The sequence below is a fragment of the Podarcis melisellensis genome, assembly GCF_964234715.1.
Source record: "Podarcis melisellensis genome assembly, chromosome: 2".
Taxonomy (NCBI): domain Eukaryota; kingdom Metazoa; phylum Chordata; class Lepidosauria; order Squamata; family Lacertidae; genus Podarcis; species Podarcis melisellensis.
The window spans coordinates 94,672,850-94,695,244 of NC_138529.1; the positions used below are offsets into that span (position 1 = coordinate 94,672,850).

Genomic DNA, 22,395 nt, shown 5'->3' on the forward strand with positions numbered 1-22,395 from the left:
CATTGTTTCCAGTTATGCGCTTGCAAAGCAGACCCTTCCATGCCTTTGGGCAACGCAGGTACATGGAAGTGGATGGGGAATTGTACCAGCAAAGCAGTCTTACTGCACTTGCCTTTACCCCTCAAGTTTTCTGATCACTCGATGTTGAAGGGAAGGTAACATGATATCTTTTTAGTCATTCAAATCTAATAACTTTTAATCTGAAGGTTAAGTAGTGGTATATAAACTAAGACCTGATAATATCAATTTTATGTTCACTGAAGGGCACAATATACCTCTTTCAGTAGATAGAAAAATGTGTGTAAAATGTCTTTTGCTTCTCAGGAGAGATTCTGTCTCAGAGAACTTAGAAATATAAAAGCAGCACAATGACAGAAATTAAAAATCGCATTAAGGTAGATACTGTTTTTGTCTCTTTTTGTTTTTAAGATCTCTGATTTATTTCAGTAAAAAGCACAGTCCATTAGGTAGATTTTTTTTTTTTATAAAAAAATGCCCTTTTATCTTATTTGTACTACATTGACACTATCAAGGCTTGAGGCTACAATCAGAGTTTTCATTTTGTATTTTTATCTGTGTAGGTATAAGGTGTGTTCACATGTTTGGAGCCATGTATTGAATATTTTCAAAGGATGCATTTCCCCTTTAAAAAGAAAGAAAAACAACTGTGAAAACTTTTAAAGAGTTAATTTAAACCATTAAAGGAAAATATGATGGTAATAGAGAAGTGAAAGAAAGCTTGTCAGTATTTATTATATTTGAAGTTCCTAATAATAGGTGAAAATGCAGGGGTTTGTAAGTTTTTTTTCTACGCTACATTTTCATAGACATATTCTCCCCTCCCCCACACTTCCCTTTTTTAAAATATACATTTTCCAATCATCTTTCTCATGAAAATAAGAATGAGTTAAAGATACTGCCCAGCATAGGTTACACCCATAAAAAAGCACCTATGAATGTAAGCTATGTAAACTGAGGGGGTACTTTTAAGTTACATCAAATATATTATTACAGAATGGTTTGCTCAGTTTGATCTTAAATAATTACAGGAGATCATTTCCCATGTCATATGGAAATTACAGGTCAGAGTTCGGGAACCTGTGGCCATCTACTTGTTGCTGGACTAAAACTCCCCTTGTCCTTGAGCATTGGCCATACTTGCTTGGGCCAATTTCCCAGTTTCCCCATACCTGCTATAGTATAACCGGGCAGTGGACTTTGTGGGTGGGTGGGGAGCTGTGTTGCTCCCTTGACCTCTCATTAGTCATGTTGCAGATTACTGGGAGAAACAAGGCAGCATTAAGGTTGGTGTAATACAAAGGTTAGGTGAACACCACCACACTTCCCACTATTGAGAGTTTCATCTAAGGCCTGGTAAATTCTCAGATGCATTGTCTGTGGGGCTGCCTTGAAGACTGGATACTTCAGTTAATATGCAATTCAGCTGCTAGGCTTCTAACAGGGACCAGCTACATAGAATGTATCCAGGCAGTACTTAAACTGGCTGCTGGACTGTTTCCACAGACAATTCAAAATGCTGTTCATTAGCTTGCAATTGTTGTTTAGTCATTTAGTCGTGTCCGACTCTTCATGACCCCATGGACCAGAGCACGCCAGGCACTCCTGTCTTCCACTGCCTCCTGCAGTTTGGTCAAACTCATGCTGGTGGCTTCAAGAACACTGTCCAACCATCTCATCCTCTGTCGTCCCCTTCTCCTTGTGCCCTCAATCTTTCCCCAACATCAGGGTCTTTCCCAGGGAGTCTTCTCTTCTCCTGAGGTGGCCAAAGTATTAGAGCCTCAGATTCAGGATCTGTCCTTCCAGTGAGCACTCAGGGCTGATTTCCCTAAGAATGGATAGCTTTGATCTTCTTGCAGTCCATGGGACTCTCAAGAGTCTCCTCCAGCACCATAATTCAAAAGCATCAATTCTTCGGCGATCAGCCTTCCAGCAGTCCAGCTCTCATTAGCTATAAAGCCCTAAAAGAGGTCCTCCCTGCTTGAAAGGCCCTTTTTTCTGCCTAGGTCTCCCAAAACCCATTGTTCATCATGAGTAGTGCTTCTCTGAGTCTCCATCTGACGTTAGGTAGGTCGTGACTGGGGAGAGAGGGCTTTATCAGTCATGGAAACTTGCACTTAGTATGCTATCCTAAGAGAAACTTGTGCAGTACCGATGTTGATCTCGTTTCAGTGCCAAGTAAATACTTTTCTTTAGTGCACCCAGGCCATGTTTTACAATTGCTTTTTAGCATTCACTTTATAGCTGTATTGGGTTTTAATGTCTACTGCTGCTGTATTTTTAATACTTTATATCACGTTTTGTTGTTTCAAATCATTTGTGTTCCTGAGAATCATACACTGAAGAATCGGTGCAGTGCTGAAGAGAAGCTAACTAGTATTTATATTGTATACTCAAAACATTTGGTGTATACTGTACATTAAGATAAGATAGTCAACATTAATTATTATTGCCCTATACTACAGATGAGTTGCAGGTGGCTCTGAGACTGATGGATCCTTACATACAACTTAGGAACCCTAGGGCAGTAGCAGTGGTTGGGGAAGCAGAGCTGTAGAGGAAGAATTAAGCACCCCTTGCTTTCTCTGCCACTCCACTCCATTTCCCCCCTTCCTGAAGCTGCTTTTGCTCAAATAGCTATGTGGGACAGCTTCAAAGCTTAAGCTCCAAGTTGAGCTAAATTAAATTAATTTTTTCTGTGAACATAACATTCCAGTAGTCTATTCAGCCATCCAGTGGACAGCTGGGTCTGCCTGACTATTCGCCACTCGGAACAGCTTCACTTGGTAAGTCAGCGTACTAGAAACCATAAAATTCTGTTTCTGTAAAAGAAAATAGTATTCCCTCTGTAAATTGTAAATTGTGAAGCCCTCATGAATAGCTCATTTCACACTGCTTTTAAATTTAAACTTGATTCACACTTGCTCATTTTCATGCTTCACGGCCCAGGTAAACCAAATATTTCTTGTCAATTAAAACGTACAAAAATAGAATTATTTTTTTTTCAGGCTTCACGTTGTAAATGTAATTTGAGCATTACCATCTGTGGCACTACTTTGTGCATTTTGAAGCCATTATGATTCTCTGTTTTAAGAAATACTAAAAATATTCATAACCTGCTTGAATAGCAATATATATATATATTTATGTATTATGGGTGTCTTCAGGTGATTTTTCTTTTCTTTTTTCTTTTCTTTCCAAGTCACATCTTTTTCAGTCATGAGGGCTTGCTCACATACATGCTTGTTCATAACTCGGTGGCTGCAGTATCAGCTGACGTATTTATGTGTAAAACAGAAGATCAGGTAACACAGGCAAAGCTTTCACATAACCTCCACCTACAGTGCTTCTCATTGGAGGCAATTCAGCTGTTCAGCTAGGAGTCTTTGAATAATATGTAAATCACTGTAAGGCTTTGAAATACAGGGGCACATGGTTAGATCCAGTTCTGTCCCTCTCTTAGATCAAGTGGATGCTCCCTTCAGCGGACCAGGGAAGAAAGGCAGTGTTCATATAGTCTCACAAACCCCTTAATACCCAACACCACCTCCCCAGCTGTTCCAAATCGTCCCCTAACCCTTTACAGGCAATGTGGGGTTTTTTTCGGGCGGGGGGTGCAATTCTATACGTACTTACTCAGAGGTGACTTCCACTGCTGCCGATGGGGCTAACTCCCTAGTAAGTATAAATAAGGCTGCACTCTAGGTCTGTCTGAAGGAGCCCATAGTGTGTTGTACTTTGCTACCACCACAACTTTCAACAAGCTGGGTTTCCTAATTTGCCCAAAATTTGGTGGCTATGGAGTTGTTTGTTTATTTTGAGTATTTTTTAAAACCTTTGCCTAAGAGTCATTGACTTATTGGATGGGATTGGTTGGTTCTCATACACTTTTATGATGGTGGAGCGCAATGCTGTTCCAGCAGGGGGGAATATGTAGCGTTGTAGTAATGTCTGTGTAGTGATGGGTTTCCACCAGCAGCCTTTTTTCAGTTACTCACACATTGGGACCCTTCAGTAACTGCCCATATGGCTGTACTCCCTGGATGCCCTGCATGAAGGCAGGGGAGGTGGTTTGCCATTGACTAGACCCCTGGGAGATTTCAAAGGCCCCATCATGTATCTTCTTCCTGTTCTGATTAGAATGGCATTTCTTGATTCTCTTTCTGGGGCAGGTTGTCTGCTTGCCCAATTGGTGGTTGTTTGCAGGATACGTCTTTTTGTTGTTGCTGTGGTTTTCAAACCAATGCGTGGAGAAATTATGAATGTTTTTTGCTATATACGTCCACACTAAGAAAGGATCTGTGGTCCCTTCTAGATGGTCTGTTGTCATTTTGTGGGATGGCCATGCATGTCCTGGGTAAATGAGCTCATAGAATGTATGGGCATTATTACTGTTTTTCTTGCATGGCCAGTGTGGAAGCATCATCAACAAGCGACTTGTGGTTCGTGGGTTGCAGTGATTTACAAAGGAGTCTGTCGCTACAAGAACCTGTTGGTGCTGCTATTGTTGTTTCTGTAGCCGCTGTTGTGCTCTAGACTTTTCTGCTTGTAAAGCATTGGATGACAGCTATGATATGCCAGTGTTGTAGAGGCTGCGAGCACTGCAGAACCATAGGATTGTCCTGCCTATGTGCATAAAAAGGTAAAGGGACCCCTGATCATTAGGTCCAGTCACGGACAACTCTAGGGTTATGGTCTCATCTCACTATATAGGCTGAGGGAGCCGGCATACAGCTTCCGGGTCATGTGGCCAGCATGACTAAGCCGCTTCTGGCGAACCAAAGCAGCGCACGGAAACGCCGTTTACTTTCCCACCAGAGTGGTACCTATTTATCTACTTGCACTTTGATGTGCTTTCAAACTGCTAGGTTGGCAGGAGCAGGGACTGAGCAACAGGAGCTCACCCCGTCACAGGGATTCGAACCTCCGACCTTCTGATCGGCAAGCCCTAGGCTCTGTGGTTTAACCCACAGCGCCACCCGCGTCCGCAATATGTGCATAGAGAGGTACATATATAAAGGTTTAGGGGGTTCCAGTATCCCTTTGGTTCACTCTAGTTGAACTCCTGTATTTCAGAATGTTATTAGAAGAGATTCTGCACATGCACCATTCTCAGTTTTCTGAAGCTATCTGTCTATATCAGTGGTGGCCAAACTTGGCCCTCCGCTGTTTTTGGACTACAACTCCCATCATCTCTAGCTAACAGGACCAGTGGTCAGGGATGATGGGAATTGTAGTCCCAAAACAGCCGGGGGGGCCAGTTTGACCACCACTGGTCTATATAAATGCAAATCACTGATACTGAATCTCAGTGACATTCCGGGGTAGGATAAGATTTAATCCAGCGCTAACTAGGCACTGAGAGGGAGGCAGGCAACCCATCACCCTTACCTGATGGCTACTGTTGCTGATGGGTGGCTAGCAGTGGGGTAGGAGGCTGGTTTCATTTCCATACAGCGCTCTGTTACCACTACTAGCCTGCACAGTGATGTACAAGCTGTCCCACACCGTCACTCTGCTAATGAGTTAAGAAAAAAACCTGAAGTTTTACAAAAAAAACAAAACAAAACAAAACCGTTCTGCAGTAAAATACCCTTTCACAAAAATGAAAATAAAAACACTATCTAGGTTTTGGAAAATTGTGAACTTATTAAATTTTGTATTTGTCTTATTTATAATAAGTAATTTAAAATGTAGTTTAAAATGTAACTTAACATTCTGTTTGTTTAAAATTCTGGAAATATGCTGCTGTGTTCTGATCTGGAAATTATTGTATCAGGGAATGTAGACTCACAAAATCACTCTCAATTCAGCAGAGGCAGCATCCATACTGTGATGGGACGATGAGCTGCTTGTGCGTAAAATGCAAGTCCCTCAGAGTTTGATCAGGCTTTCAAACCTCTGCCTGTGACGGAGCCCCTCCAGCATGGCTGCGTCAATCACTAGTAGAATCCGAAAGTGGCTGCTTTCGGAAACGTTTCCAACATAAAAGCTCCTTAACGGAAACACGTCGTCTGGCCTCTCGGCGTGACAGTTTCCGTCGAGGTGTGGGTGTCCCTATAGGAGGTCCTGAGACCTCCCCACTGGTTTCGCTTGAAGCGTCTCTGAGCCATCCCTCCGACTCACTTTCCCTTGGAGTTCTTGCTCGCCCTCTACTGGTTCCCTCTTCCGCTGCTACTGCTCTCTCACCCTCAGTGAGCCTTTGCGCCTCCGGCGCTTTAGATGTCAGTTCCCTGACATCCACCTCCCCTCCAGGGCCCCCTTCACCCCCTCCCGTCTCCTCTCCTACTGGCGGTGAGGAGGTAAAACCCTTGAAAGAACCTCCCTCATCTTCCGACGTCGCGAACACTTCCTTCCACTTGTTGCTGTTCCTACTCTCTAGGTACTCTTCGTCATCAGAGTCCACTCCCTCTTCCAACTCCGACTCCGCGAACCCTTCCATTTCCTCTTCCTCATCGGTGGTGCCGAAATACTCCCTCCTAAACCTTGCTATCGGCTGAGGTTTCCTCGGGAACCTTTGATGGAACGTTTCTGTTAAAACCTCGTCATTGACTTCCTGCGCACTTACCCAGGTGTTTTCTGACTCCGGTTCCCCTTCCCACGCCACTAAATACTCCACCTGATTTCCCTTCCACCTGGAATCGAGGATTTCCGCTACATGGTTGCGGCGTTCCCTCTCTTCCAAGGCTGGTCCCCTGACGTGCTCCCCTTCACCTCCTCCCCTGTATGGTGACAGTAACGACCTGTGGAACACTGGGTGCAATTTCATGTGATTGGGTAATCGGAGTTTGAAAGCTACCGGGTTGACCTGCTGAATCACCTCAAAGGGTCCCAATCTTCTGGGCCTCAGTTTCTTACAACCCCCTTTGAACGGCAACCCTTGGGTTGACAACCACACTTGATCCCCCACCCTTATGGTTTCACCTTCCCTTCTGTTCTTGTCTGCCTGCTTCTTATATTGTGCCTTAGCCCTTTCTAAGTTGAGCTGGAGCTGCTGATGGATGGCTTCCATCTCTTCTACAAAATGTTCAGCCGCTGGGACGCTCCATCTCTCCCCTCCTTCCCCTGGAAATGCCCTGGGGTGACACCCGTAATTAGCCAAAAAGGGACTCATCCCTGTGGACACATTCTCCGCATTATTGTAGGCAAATTCTGCCAACGCCAACTTTTCGACCCAATCGTTCTCTCTGTCATTGACATAACACCTAAGATATTGTTGAAGAATGCCATTTGCCCTTTCCGCCTGCCCGTTGGTTTCAGGGTGCCGGGCAGTTGAAAAATTGACTTCCACGTGTAACAAGCTCATGAGCTTCCTCCAGAACCTGGAAGTAAATTGTTTGCCTCGATCTGAGATCACCCTCGAGGGAGCCCCGTGCAACCTAACGATATGTTCCACAAACAACTTCGCCGTTTCTTCCGCTGTGACTGCATGTGAGCATGCTACAAAGTGGCACATCTTAGTTAACAGGTCTACTACTACCATGATGGCTGTTTTCCCCTTGGACCTTGGCAGATCCGTCATAAAATCTATTGATATCGCTTCCCAAGGCCGTTCTGGTGTGGGTAAAGGTTCTAATAACCCTGCCGGCGCCCTTCTTTCCCCTTTGGCTCGCTGACATTGGTCACACCCTCTTACATACTCCCTTACATCTTCCCTCACCTTAGGCCACCAAAATTCCCTGGTAACCAACCACATGGTCTTGTGTTGCCCAAAATGTCCCGCCGTGGGGCTATCATGCAACTGCTTGAGTACTCTCCCCCTCAATTCACCTTCGGGTATATACAGTGCCCCTTTGTAATACAATGCCCCATTTCTTTCCTCAAAACCTCCGGGGCTCTCGCCCTCCCCCCTGAGACCTCTGAGCTTATCCTGGGCATATTCATCATTTTCCGAATACACCAACACGTCGTCTAAAAAGGCCACACAATTCTTGTAGAGCAAAGGTCCCAGAACGTGGTTTATAAAAGCTTGAAAACACGCGGAGCCCCCTTGTAGACCGAAGGGCATAACGAGGTATTCAAAGGCTCCCAACGGGGTAAACATGGTGGTCTTCCATTCATCTCCCTTCCTTATGCGTATCAGATTGTACGCCCCCCGCAGGTCCAGTTTTGTAAAAATCTTTCCCTTCCTTACTCTGGTCAAAATGTCATCAATTCGGGGCATAGGGAAAGCCAGGGGCTCCGACACTGCATTGAGGGCCCTGAAGTCACACACCAGTCTCGGTTTGTCTGTGTTCTTTTTGTCCACAAAGAACACTGGGCTGCCCCCCACCGCTCGGGACTCTCTGATGAAACCTCGCTTCAAGTTTTTGTCAATGAACTCCCTCAGCTCCTGCATCTCCCTGTCTGACATGGCGTACAGCTTGCCTACTGGGAGTTGGGCCCCTGGGAGTAGGTTGATTTGACAGTCAAAGGGTCTATGCGGTGGCAGTTTGTCTGCTTCCCTTTCGCTGAATACGTTGCTCAGATCTGCGTATTGCGGGGGCACCTTCCCTTTGTCCATCACTTCCATCCCCGCTAGGGTGACTCTGTCTCCTCCCGAAACCTTCCCCTCCTTGCAGTGTTCTAGGCAATGCGCTGACCGAAAGGAGACCACCCTCTGATGCCAGCCCACTAGCGGATCGTGTAGCGCCAGCCAGCTCATCCCCAAAATGATGGGCGCTCCTCCCAGGATGGCCACATTAAACGCTATCTGTTCGGTGTGCCTTGCCACTCTCATTATCATCGGGACAGTCTGTTGGCTAACTTCTCCCCCCAACAGCTCTCTGCCGTCAATCGTAGTCACCTGCAAGGGGTTACTTAAAGGGATAGTCTGTATCTGGTGCTCAGCTGCAAACTCCTTACTCATGAAATTACAGGAGCTGCCTGAATCCAAACGCGCCTTGACCTTTAGTGGGTGTCCGTTTGGCAGTTCTAGTAACACCTCTATCACTAAAGCGGGTCTGGGGGGTTCTGGCATGGGCACTTTCATTGCTCTTTGGCCTGGCTGCTGTGCCCCAACGGTGGCAGCCAGGCGTTGGCTTTTACTTGCTCCTTGCCTTCCTCTTCCTTTCCCCCAACAGCTCCTGCCATCCCTTGCCATTCCTTTCTTTGTGGGCAAACTCTGGCAAAGTGCCCTGGCTGTTGGCAGAGATAACATCTCTTGGCGCTCTTTCCCTCCTTTTTCCGCCCTTCACTGGGATTTGAAACTGCGCGCGCCCGCGCTGTTCCAACTTCCATCGGCTCTGCCGGCGGGAAAGGTGGCTCTGGAATGTCTGGAATGCGGAACTCCCTCCAACGGTCTCCTTTCCCTTCCCGCTTTTCCATAGCCCTCGCCTCCTGGCGCGCTCCTATGGCCAGCGCAGATTTGGTTAACTGGTCCATAGACTCCGCCCTGGGGCCCCGGGAAAGCTCATCTTTGACGGTTGAAGAAAGCCCCTCTTCGAAAAGCATTTGGATGGGCTCCGCCGATAGGTCCCACCCCAATTTGTGAATCAACATGGTAAATTCAGTCCAGTACTCACGGACAGATCTGCTTCCTTGCTGGCAAGCCATTAACTGCCTTCGCACCACCCCCTGCTCAATATCGCTGGAAAACATCAGGTCCATGGCACGAAAAAACTTCCTCGTGTCCTTTAAGATCTCATTATTCGCTGCCATTAGGGGTCTAACCCAATCTTTCGCCCCGGATTCGAGATGGCCAATCACATACGCCACTCGCGATTCCTCATCGGGGAAGTCATCAAACTGCAAGTTTAGAGCGTATTGCATCTCTGTTCTAAAGGCATGATAGTTCCTGGGATCCCCCCCGAATTTCTGCACCAATCCTGGCACCTTTCTGGCGAGCGGGGTGGTTTTCTCCTTTCCCTTTTCTGCATCCTGAGCCCTCCTCTCCTCAAGCCTCGCCGTTTGCAGCGCCAACTGGATCTCCAACGCCCTGTACCTTTCTTCCAGGCTTGGACCTCCTCCAGCTGCTCCTGCTTCCCCGGTTCCGGCTGGATTGCTCATGATGCTTCTCCCTGCACAAGCTGGCTTTCGGAGACTTTCGGATTGCTGTGATGGGACGATGAGCTGCTTGTGCGTAAAATGCAAGTCCCTCAGAGTTTGATCAGGCTTTCAAACCTCTGCCTGTGACGGAGCCCCTCCAGCATGGCTGCGTCAATCACTAGTAGAATCCGAAAGTGGCTGCTTTCGGAAACGTTTCCAACATAAAAGCTCCTTAACGGAAACACGTCGTCTGGCCTCTCGGCGTGACAGTTTCCGTCGAGGTGTGGGTGTCCCTATAGGAGGTCCTGAGACCTCCCCACTGGTTTCGCTTGAAGCGTCTCTGAGCCATCCCTCCGACTCACTTTCCCTTGGAGTTCTTGCTCGCCCTCTACTGGTTCCCTCTTCCGCTGCTACTGCTCTCTCACCCTCAGTGAGCCTTTGCGCCTCCGGCGCTTTAGATGTCAGTTCCCTGACACATACATACCCTGAATTATAGTAAAATGCATCCTTCCTTTGTAGCTGATTGTGTGCAAATCAAACACTGATGGCATGAGGGTGGGAAATAACCCTGCAAGCTAAAACTCAGATGAAGGAGTACTGCAAAAGCAGATGCCACTGATACTTGCATTATATACTAGCAAGTTTTCCTAATAAGGTCAGTAACAATCAAATCCTTCCATTGGGACTTCCAAACATCACTTTCCCAAGGCTGCAATCCTGCACACTTGCATTAGCGTAAGTCCCACTGAAGTCATCCAGAATAGCTGTCATTGATTGACAGACATGAGGATTGACACACGGATTCACTATTGCATGGTACGTTTGAACTCCTTTCATAATAGGAAAGAAAAATACAGAATGAAATACACACACACACACATTTTTATCACAGAATTATTCACCAAGTTCTGCTGATTAGCAGAGACCTTTTGAAGCTACTTTACAGAGAGTTCTTTACTTTTAACTTGTGTGAAGACTGGATTATGAAGGCTTAGCAGTGATTAGCAATGTTTCTTTGCTCACAGAGGAGGATGCTTTTAATTCTTTCAAATGTTTTGTTAACTAGCTGTTTTTCTTCTACCCAGAATGCTAGTCCACAAATGAAAAGACAGTTGTTTGGCATAAACTATTAGAGATTTGTCTGAGTACTCTTGCAGGTATGCTAAATGATTCATAAAGTACAAGCGAAAATATAAAGTTTACTCAATAGGCAGGAAAATCTAGTTTCCGTTCTTTAATTTGCAAATTGTTGTCAGCTATGACATTTAGTGGTCTGCTGTTTATGTGGACATCTGATTTTGTTCATGCCTGTGGAAACCTCCCCAATATCATAGACAAGGCAATGTAGATCAGCATGGAAGCCTTACATGGAGTGAAAACAAAAATTACACACATCAGTCGTCATTAAAATTCACCATTTTGTCATTTTCTAAGGCTGCAGTCCTTCATCCATTTACCTGGGATTAAGCCCCATTGAACACAGTGGGTCATACCTCTGAATAGACACATAGAGGATTGTGCTGTAAGTAGATTGGGCTCAGCTGTCCTGTTTTCTACTGTGTTTCTATCAACAAATGTTAGCTGAAGATTGAAAAAAGATATGTGTGCCACATAATCATGAGTCATTCACAATTCTTCAAAGCTCATCACGTGGTTGAAAAATAGAATCACATGTGATGTTTTACAGCAGTGGTGTCTCTTGATACTTCTACACAGACAACCAGTCCTGTCTCAGCCTCAAAAGGGAAGGAGACTGGGAAGGAGAGGGTCCACTCCTCAAGACTTAGTCTTGCAGCTTTTTAATGATGCTACCTCAATGCAAGCAAGAATATGGCAGACTCTGCCTGCCCTTTACTTAGACAGGGGTGAAAGCAGTAGCAAGTCGATGGGCAAGTGTGCTTTTGTCTGTGAGGAGCAGATTTCACCCACCGCCTTGCCCTGCAAACATCTCAGATACTTCAGTGACAACTAGATTACCTGGATCCTGCCCACTGAAACCCATCATTCTTGGTGTACAAAACAATAAATATAGCATTATCTATAAGGAAAGTGGGATGGAAATATTAAATGAAGAAAAATGGCAGGTGGATGTTATAAAGAATAAATAAACTAAACAATTTTTTTTATTTGTACCCTGGCCAGAGCCGGGCTCAGAGCGGCTAACATCATATAAGTGATATGATATGCATAAAAACAAGCAATCAGTTGATTAAAATGCATCCCAAAATTAATTCAAATAAATTAAAATTAAAATTAAAACTGAACAAATGACAATCCTCAGATTAAAATTGAAAGCGGTTAATACTCGCCAGGACCAACTGTTTCCACTGATATTATAAGGACCTGTGAGCGGGCTGGGAAACCTGCTTTGTGCTTGTTCTTATAGAAAGAGAAAATGAGTCAGACTGAACCCTGTCCAAAGGCCTGGTGGAACAGCTCCATCTTGCAGGCCCTGCGGAAGGATGTCAAATCTCACAGGACTCTGGTCTCTTGTGAGAGAGTGTTCCACCAGGCTGGGGCTATGGCAGAAAAGGCCCTGGCTCTGGTCGAAGGCAGTCTAATCTCCCTGGGGCCTGGGATCTTCAGGGTGTTGTTACTTGTAGACCATAAGGTCCTCCGTGGGGCACACCAGGAGAGGCGGCCACATAAAAGGAACATTCAACAAGAAAATCCAGTCGCATGAGAGCTATTCTGGTGAGAAGTTTTGAGTGTCAGAGATGGACTGAGGAAACTACGTTCAAAGTGTTACTTAGCCATGATGTTCACAGGGTGACCTTCAGCAGGTCATTATCCCTAACCCTAACCTGTATCACAGGGCTGTTGTGAAAGTAAATTGGAATAAACCCCATGTCCTCCCTTTTTGTCCTTGGAAGACAGGTGTGTAAATCTTGGGACAGGATAGCTGGTTTGAAATTTTGCGAGTCAGGGCAAAGTGTAACAAAGAAATAGAATAAATATTGTTTTCTGGGATTATTATTATTATTTAGTGTAGTAAAAGAATAGGAATTCCAAACTCCGACTCAGTGTTATTGAAGTGAAGTTGAATGACAGACATTAGTGAGTGGCAAGAACAAGTCCAAACAGATGTCAGTTTAACTCTCACATGTGCCATTTAGCTTTCATTTGTGCTGATGTACTTAATTCAACCTTTACACCCTGATCCTATGTTCATTAAATAAGGGCGAGTCAAAATATTTAAGCTGAATGCTTCCATCACCTCATAATGAATAATCAGAGGTCGCTGTCTCTTGCCACCTCCCTGAGGTGCATGAGACAATAAGGGGGAGTAATCTGTGGTGGCATAGCAGGGCATTACTGATGTTAGCAGTTTCACACATTCAGACTATTAGCTACAGTTTCCACATGACTAATAGTAAGGTAAAGGTAAAGGTACCCCTGCCCGTACGGGCCAGTCTTGACAGACTCTGGGGTTGTGCGCCCATCTCACTCAAGAGGCCAGGGGCCAGCGCTGTCCGGAGACACTTCCGGGTCACATGGCCAGCGTGACAAAGCTGCATCTGGCGAGCCAGAGCTGCACACGGAAACGCCGTTTACCTTCCCGCTAGAAAGCGGTCCCTATTTATCTACTTGCACCGGAGGGTGCTTTCGAACTGCTAGGTTGGCAGGCGCTGGGACCGAGTAGCGGGAGCGCACCCCGCCACAGGGATTCGAACCGCCGACCTTTCGATCAGCAAGTCCTAGGCGCTGAGGCTTTAACCCACAGCGCCACCTGCGTCCCACATGACTAATACCGTGTTTAAATTCACTTGTAAGTCCTACTGATTGAATTGTAGAGTTGAAAGAGACACTGAGGGTCATCTATTCCAATCCCCTGTGATGCAGGAATCTCAACTAGATTATATATGACAGATGACCATCCAACCTCTGCTTAAAAACCCCCAAGGAAGGAGAGTCCACAACCCTCTGAGGGAGACCATTCCATTGTTGAACAGCTCTTTCCATCAGAAAGTTCTTCCTCATGTTTAGGTGGAATTTTCTTTCTTGCAACTTGATTGCAGAGGAGAACTCTTTTTTGGGGACTGAAAAAAACATATGAGAATACTAGAGCTGGCGCCACAATTTGGTTCCATATGGTACATTTTGTTATAAGTAACTAGCTGATGGCTTGTTAACTTTGAAAGGTGTAAAAAGAAAGGGCTGGAGAATGGTGCCTGGTGACTTCAGCCATTATGGATTAAGCCAACCCCTCTCCTCTTGTGGATTACGTTCCTTCACACGCTAACGTGTGACAAAACGTTGAGGAGCTGGCCTGAATATATAGAGAAGAGCATTGATCTGGCTAGTTTCAGTAATCTGAAACAGTGCCGTGCATTAAATTTGCCATGCATAATTTCATATGCCTCGATATAAATAAGATAAACAAGATTTTAAACATAAATAGTTGATCAATCATATATATATATACAGTGGTACCTCAGGTTAAGTACTTAATTCGTTCTGGAGGTCAGTACTTAACCTGAAACTGTTCTTAACCTGAAGCACCACTTTAGCTAATGGGGCCATCTGCTGCTGCCGCGCTGCCGAAGCACTATTTCTGTTCTCATCCTGAAGCAAAGTTCTTAACCTGAAGCATTATTTCTGGGTTAGCGGAGTCTGTAACCTGAAGTGTATGTAACCCGAAGCGTATATAACCCGAGGTACCACTGTATACACACACACATATAATGATTATTCCCAACAAATAAACTTCGGTGCAACTAATAGAGTTCTGTTGTTTAAAGTCCGATAATGCAAATTGAAGAGTCCTTTAATTAACCTGAAAGTGGTAGTTTGGGCTCTGATACTTGTGAGCAGTGGTGCTGCAAGCCCTGGAATCCCTCAACCTATTCCTCGTTTCCTTGTCTGCCGTCTCTCATGCACCATATTTTTAGTCCCAGTTAATTGTTACATTTCCCAAGCTCAACTCTCCCTTGGCCCATCTTACGCCTCTCAGCCAGCCCTACCCACTTCAGTCTCAGATGGGCCCAAGGGACCTTTGCAAACAAGGCCTAAATATTTATATTTAAAGCTAAATTGAAGGCCTGTTTAAAAGGCAGGATTTGTTTGTTGCAATAAAACTTGTGTGTCTGCTGTGCACATATTTTTCCTAGGGTGCTCCTTTCAGTCTGCAGGAGATGAAGTTGGATTCTAATATAATGTTGGTAGTGCAGTATGAAGGACAGAGGAGGTAACAGAGAAGGCAACTTGCTAATGCAAAAGCAGTGTACTGAAAGTCACTTTTATTTCTTATTTATAATCTACATGCACACTCTGGATAATAGATGACAACGCTCATTCAGTACTTTAACTTCAAAGCAGAGAGAAGGCATGGATGACAGAGCTGGGAGCTGGAACACAAAGGTACTAACAACAAGAGAGAAAATGCCTGTTTACTGGATTGCATTTGTTAGCACGCTGTCTTCAGATATTGTTCCCCCAGGAATAGCGAGAATATGTGCTGCAAGAACAATGATTTAACATCTGAAAATGGTACTTAAAGAGTTTTCTGCCTGGTAGTAATGTGATGAAGGCTTCTGAATGGAACCTGGGGACTTCATTTCTTCTGTTTATCTATATGTCTCTCTGGTTTTAGTCAGCGGTAATTGCATATTTAACCCCTTAAATGGATATAACCCTCTCAGCACCGACCGTTCCCTCCCCCCCCTTTTGGTATCGCATCAGCTTACGCTACGGAACAGCTGTGCTGTTTGAATTCCCTGCCAAAACAGAAAACCTTTTGAGAAGTAAAAAAAAAAATTGGAAAAAGTTCTTTCCAGGTCTCTTATCTATTCATTTGGACTGGTGGGGTGGGGCACATTTGACTGTGGCCAATAGGAGTTATGAAAATTGTTTCAGTGATATTCAATATAGCTGGGGGTCTTATAGAAAGGACAGAGTTCCAATAAAGAAATAAGTTGTAAATGGGTGCTCTAAAATCAACAGTATAAATTTGCTGCTTATCTCAGCAGTACGGCTCTTTGGAGCTTTCTCAATTAGGACTTGTTCTGGGGGGCTTGCTTAATAGCTTATGTGAAACAAATATTAGCATAATTTGTTTAATTATATCAAAACCCTTAATTCCTCCACGATGAGGAGGGAAAAAATGTGTTCTTATGCAAAGAGTATATTTGCAATGAAAATTCCATTCAGTTGGAATTAAAGGTGCTCTGAGAAAGCCATGAGATGGTAGCCAAGCTACTATAACAGTTTATTCTCATGGTATTTAAATTGACACCAGTGGGTATTTTTTTAATTAGTGCCTCTTTTAAATGTGCACTTGTCTATATCAGTCATTTTGGCAAATGTGACTCGTTCAAACAGTAGTAGTTGCTGTAGAAGAGGCCAGCAGTGGCGTAGCGTGGGTTGTCAGCGCCCGGGGCAAGGCAAGTAATTTGCGCCCCCTAACCCGTGGATTTGCGCCCCCTAACCCCCAGATGTTGCGCCCGGTGCGGCTGGCCTCCCCTGCACCCCCCACGCTACGCCACTGATTTAAATATACCTTTGTTAAGAAACCGGAGGCCTTCCTCTTGGGCATTGTCGGCCAGAAAGTGTTAAAAAAGGACAGAAGTTTCTTTATGTATGCGACAACAGCAGCAAGAATACTTATTGCAAAGTATTGGAAGACACAAGACTTGCCCACACTGGAAGAGTGGCAGACGCAATTGATGGACTATATGGAATTGGCTGAAATGACTGGCAGAATCCGAGACTTGGGAGAAGAAACAATGGAAGAGGACTGGAAGAAGTTTAAGGACTATTTACAAAAACATTATAAGTTGTATGAATGTTAAGTATTTGCACGATTTAGAAAATATCAGTTCCAGCAAATAGACTTTGTAAAATAGAAAATTAAGTTATAAGTAAGAAAAGGTCGAAATTTAAGGCAACACTACGTTTAATTTTAAGGTATGAGCAATTGATAAAAATTGTTTTAAATTTAGAAGTATAATATTTGGAAAGTACAAAATAAGGTATGAAACAAGGTAATAATTTGCTGACATTCTTATTATAAATAATGCAGGGTAAGGAGATGTGAGGAAGTCCAATCAGTTATATAAGAAAAGTTGTACTGAATGGTTGGTTATATTTTTCTCTTTTTTCTTTTTTATTTCTTTCTTTCTATATGGCTCTTTGGTATTTTGGTTCTGGCTTTTTGGTGTAGGGATCTTGTATTATGTATTTGAAAATTTAATAAAATATTTATGAATAAATGAATATTTTTATGGGTGTGGACAATGAGGAGCGTTTCTTATGCTTAATATCTGCAACACATTGAGTGCTCGTCCAGAAAAGTTGAGACTCACCCTCCAGTGCTATGCTCATGAGGCGCTTTCCTTCTCGTTGCTTAGGACTCCGTAGCAGCGGGGGAACCGCCAAAAAAGCCCCTTCGGGCGCACGGGAGGAGCGAGCCGCCCGCTTTCCCGCCCTCGCCGGCCTCCTGGGGCGCACGCAGCGCTCGCGCCCTCCGCAGCCCGCCCAAACGCGCGCCAATGCCGGGCGACGCGCCCCCTCCGGGAAGCGCGACGTAGGCGCCGCTCCTGCACCCGACGGCCTTTTCTGCAGGGCTTCTAGCTGCAAGCGAGTGTGCGCGCAGAAGGCGGCGCCTGGGCTGGGGAGCGCGCAGCCTCGTCCTTTCCTTCGCAGCCAGCACTGTGAGAGAGAGAGTGAGCCACCAGGACCAGGTAGGGGCAGAGAGCTCCGAGTGCGCCCCCAAAAATGTTGCGCCCGGTGCGGCTGGCACCCCTTGCACCCCCCACGCTACGCCACTGGAGGCCAGCACAGCCTGCAGGAATCAAAAGTTTCTGCAAGCTGTTGTCGACATGACCACATCTCATTAACTTAAAAAATGGAGATTATTTGCCTGAAAGCTTGATTTGACTAACAGTAATCAAATATTAGGCTCAACAGAGAAAGGGGAGGTGGGGGGATGGGGAGAAGAGAAGCGAAGAGAAGCTTCGCTGTTGTGATCTGTATCATTAAGCGTTTGTGGTTTGTTTTAAATAGCTGTATAAGATTTCTGTTTTGACAAACATAACAGTGGAGGGGGTAGAAAAGAGTAACAAATAGACATATGGCTTTGAAAATAATCTCAGGTTGGTTTTATTTTACATTCTGACATGTTAACTATGAAGTTTGCCAGAAAGGAATATGATTTCGCTGTGGTTTCTTTCATTAAGTAGACAGAATTAATTAGCCTACGTAGTTTCCCTATGAATGATGAAAGTTTAAGTGCTGGAAATCAGTTGTCTTACACTTATCTTTCTCCTTTTTTCATCTGCTAAATAGGCATGAACCTCAAATTTATACCCTAGGTTCATTTTATTGTTTTAACTAAATATGATGAAGTAGGTTGTAAAATTGTGCATAAAATCAGCCAAAATAGAAAGCTGCCTTTCTTATCTCACACATTTGTTAAATAGCTTGTTAGTTCAATTAAGTATCTAGGAGCTAAATCTCTTTTGGGCAATAATTAAGGTATTTCAACTGCATTTAATTCCATAAGACTAGTATATTACGGCTTTGGGGATTTCACATTAAACAGGAAGCGATGGTATAGTTTAGTGTAAACTGTGGTGTGCATCATTTAAGGGGGGGCAGTTAAACAAAAGAAGATAAAGTCTTGTGTGTGTGTTGTGTTTTATGTCTCTGAACTGAGAACATGTGCTGCATTTTAGTAAAGGAACATGAGCCTTGAATGTAAGTAACTGGTTTTTGCATTAGGTACTCCCTGGAGGTAGCAGAAAAATATCATGTCCCTGCATGAAATGCGAATGTGAAATCTACCAGAAAGAAATATTTATGACCATTTTATGCTTGATTAGACTTGGATGACATCTGTTAGAAGACAGGGACTGGACAAAGAGAGAGACGCTTGAGGGCAAATGTTAACAGAGTTGTTTAGATGATGCTGGGGCAGAAGCGTCCATTTACTGCCAGGCAAAACATAGGAATTGTGTTAGCAAAGAGTGCAGCTGACAAGAATTCACTCTGATGGAGATACTCTATGCTGCTCAGCTAAAATAGCAAAATGCAGCTGTTGATACTCGCCATGCTGCCACAATTTATTGCCAGGTATCTCAGCTAAGCACAGATACCATAACTTTACAGAGGCAGATATGTTAACGGAGTTACACCAACGGCAGTCTGTCATATTATTACTATTTTTATTTATTTTTTAAAAAGATAACACAGACCCATTTTCTCAAGTGGCAGTTTTAACCGGGCACACTACAGATGGCCAAAGGAGCAATTTGAAGTGTTTCTCCTTTTTTGAAATTCTATTTGAAACACACAGCACTGAAATTTCCAATCTAATTGTTCCCATTCCATTACTTTTTGCAAAAAAGAAAACAAAAACCAACTCACACTTTTGCTCCCTAACCTGCGACCTTACTGTTTTTTTGTGAATGGGACCAGTCCCTTGGGCTGGATTTCACTTTTCGTTTGAAATTGAGGGGCCGGGTTCTGACCTCATGTATACTGATGTAAAACCTGGGTTTTGTCACCAAAGCGGCTACTGGCATTATGCCAGAGAAAGCAGATTGAAACTGGACCCAGTTGTTGAATCTTTTTAACCGGTCTGGGTACAAGACGCTGAAATTACTGAATACATATGCAGCTGTTAACTGTTGTGTGTTTCAGAACAAAACGTGTAAACCCTGCTTGCTTAAAAGTTCTGTCTTGTGGAGGAGAGGTATGGACTCTTTCTTTCTCTCTCTCTCTCTCTCTCTCTCTCTCTCTCTCTCTCTCTCTCTCTCTCTCATATTCTGGTTTCCTTCCCAGCTTCTTTTACTGTAAAAAAACAACTGCTCTGTCTGGAATGCTTATGGGAAATGTGATTTTGTTTTTGTTTGCAGCAGCTCCGTTGTTTTGATTTTGTCTGTGCTGTATGGAAAACAGTACGTCACTTGGAGTGGGTGTTTTGTCTATTGGCCATTTGGCTATTGCACATACATTTCTCATACTTATCACATGATGACAAGGGAACTCAAATGGCATCGTTTTTCCAGTTGGATTTGGCTTTTGAGTTTAATAATAGTGAAAGGAAAACAAACATTAATAGATGTAGCTCTTTTTATATGGCTCCCTTGCTGATAGACTACTCTGGGGCTTCCCCCTCCCCAGCCACAGCTAAGGGGCTATTTAGACAAAGGTCAGATGAAAACATATATCACTCTCCCTAATAAACTGATATGGATGATGTCACACGTTTTGCATATAGTAGTGAAAAATGGTAACTTAAGTAGGAAAACCCATAAAAAGGCAATAAACAATTTTAATATCATTAGTATGATTAGTTTATGGGACTTTTACCTGGGCTTTTAGGCTGTAGGTAGCATAAGCTGCCTTAATAAATGTCCTTTAATTAAAAATGATTTAAAATAAATTTCTGAGTTGAAAACATAATACAGTATCCCCCAAGCTTTACTTAAAACTGATGACTGCAAAGATTTAAATGTAGGCTGTATTAATTCAGGCTAAGGTTTTTATCTTATTTTTTAAAGCATGGTGGGGGGGTGCCTGTTTGAATCTATAGAATTCCACTAAGACTAGATAATTTTATATGTAGTACAGAACAGGAAAGTATTATTAATTTTTCAATTTCTTTCTGTAGATATCTAATAATTGTACCCCTGGACTGCCAACGGCTTCCATTAAAGATTTAAAAAGCAAAAGAAAGGTGGATTCAAAAAGATGGTATTTTGGATTAAATAATGTAAAATAACTGCAGGGCAGTAGAAAGCTATTGGCAAAATAAAATCCTGGTGTACATTTTTTGCTTGAAATGCACTTAAATACTGACACAGTTGCATGCATCATGTCGCAACCAGGTGGAAGCTTGTTGTGGGGGCGGGGAGTGGGTCCTGTGTGACTGTCTGCTCAGAGTTATAAGGTAAAATGTATTTTTGCCCTCCAGACAATTTTTATAATAAGGGTGTGGCATGCCATAAATGTGCAACAGTTTGCAAATGTGGTACATGCACTCATCACAGAAATATATTATTAATTGGTGGAAGATAAATACCAGGATTTTCCTTTTTAATTATATGCTATTTCCTGAGAGGTCTTATTTTGGGGGTTTGTGAAAAAGAAGACACATACAGATACAGCAGACTTTTATTTTTTCAAATAAACCTTTTTTTAAAAAAAATGACGAAAAAGGATGTTTTCAGCATGCTCACACAACAAATGCATCCAAGGCAGTTAGAATGGCCCAGCTGCACCCCTCCTTTCTTTCTCTGCACTGTCTTTATCACTTTGCTCAGTTCCACATAATAACATCTTCATCTGAGATTGCTGTGGCACAGGGGAACTGCATTTGTTGATCAAATTTGGCTGGATAACACTGTGATCTCGTATCCTGAAGTGCGGAGATGTGCCTGGAATATGCAAGCACAAAGCTGGCCTCTTGATTGATTGATTCTGCCTGTCACAGAACAAGATAACTGGATCAGTAAATACCCTGTGCACTTCAACTTCATCTACACAATCAAAAGTGAGGGCAACGTGGGGCTGAAAAACACACTAAAGCATGATGGGGGAATATATGCATTTGTCAATGATAGCCAGAAACTTCCCAATGATGGAGGGAACAGAAATTCATTGTGTGTGTTCATACATGAGCAACAGTGGACATTATACTAATTCCTGAATAGCTGCCAGAGGTCTGATCAGTTCCTTCTTTCCTCCCTCCTCCTTCCCAACCCCCAGCCACTACTAGTGTTACTCTGTTGGGATCAAGGTTTCAGCTGAATGGATTTCTCTCAGTGTAAAACTGGAATTAGTGCCACAGTGATGAAATAGGCTCTGGGGTTATTTTGTGCCTTCTGTAGCTTAGGTTCATGCTTTTGATCAGCAAAAGCTACAGTGTTGGAGACTTTAATATGTGGGATGTTTTGGATGACTAGCAATATTAAAATTGTGTTTTTAACCTTTTATGGATGTGATACTTAAGGTTGCGTTTCCCGCCCCATGTGTCCATAAAACATTTTCACAAAACCTACTTCCTGTGCAGTCTGCCACACAAATGCTTTGTTCTGCCCCAGATGAATTGGGCCTGGGGTGGGGTGGGTAGGATGAGTGGTGCTTAGGTCTTCAGTGGTTCATTGGAATGAATGGATTATAGCTCCATATCTAGAAAGCCTAGTGCAGTATCTGAGGAAGGTCAAGTTTTACTAAAAGACATGACTTCCACAGAGACCTGCTACCAGAAGGCTCAAACCAGGGTATCATGCAACAGGATCAATGCCCCTCTTTGTGATTCAGACCACAGAGTGCTTAGGACCTGATTGGATCAGATAATTAGGAACCTTGCTGGATTCGGTTCATTCCAGCCTCAGGCTTAGTTCTTCACTCTAAGCAGCTTGCTAGCCAGAATAGTTGCTCTACAGACTCATTATGCTTTGTCCC

At 43.8% G+C, this 22,395-nt stretch overlaps 1 protein-coding gene across 17 annotated transcripts in view; it reads left to right on the plus strand.

Annotated features, from left to right (window-relative positions):
• The window catches only part of FOXP1 (forkhead box P1), a 513,657-nt gene that overhangs the window by 301,250 nt on the left and 190,012 nt on the right, over nucleotides 1-22,395 (plus strand). The window contains exon 2 of one of the 17 annotated variants that reach the window (XM_081901940.1): nucleotides 15,267-15,345. The exons of the other annotated variants lie outside the window; for them this stretch is intronic. Within the exon in view, the coding sequence (XP_081758066.1) occupies nucleotides 15,313-15,345 (33 nt within the window). The 5' untranslated portion in view covers nucleotides 15,267-15,312. The remainder of the gene's footprint in view (nucleotides 1-15,266; nucleotides 15,346-22,395) is intronic. 17 annotated transcript variants of the gene reach the window in all.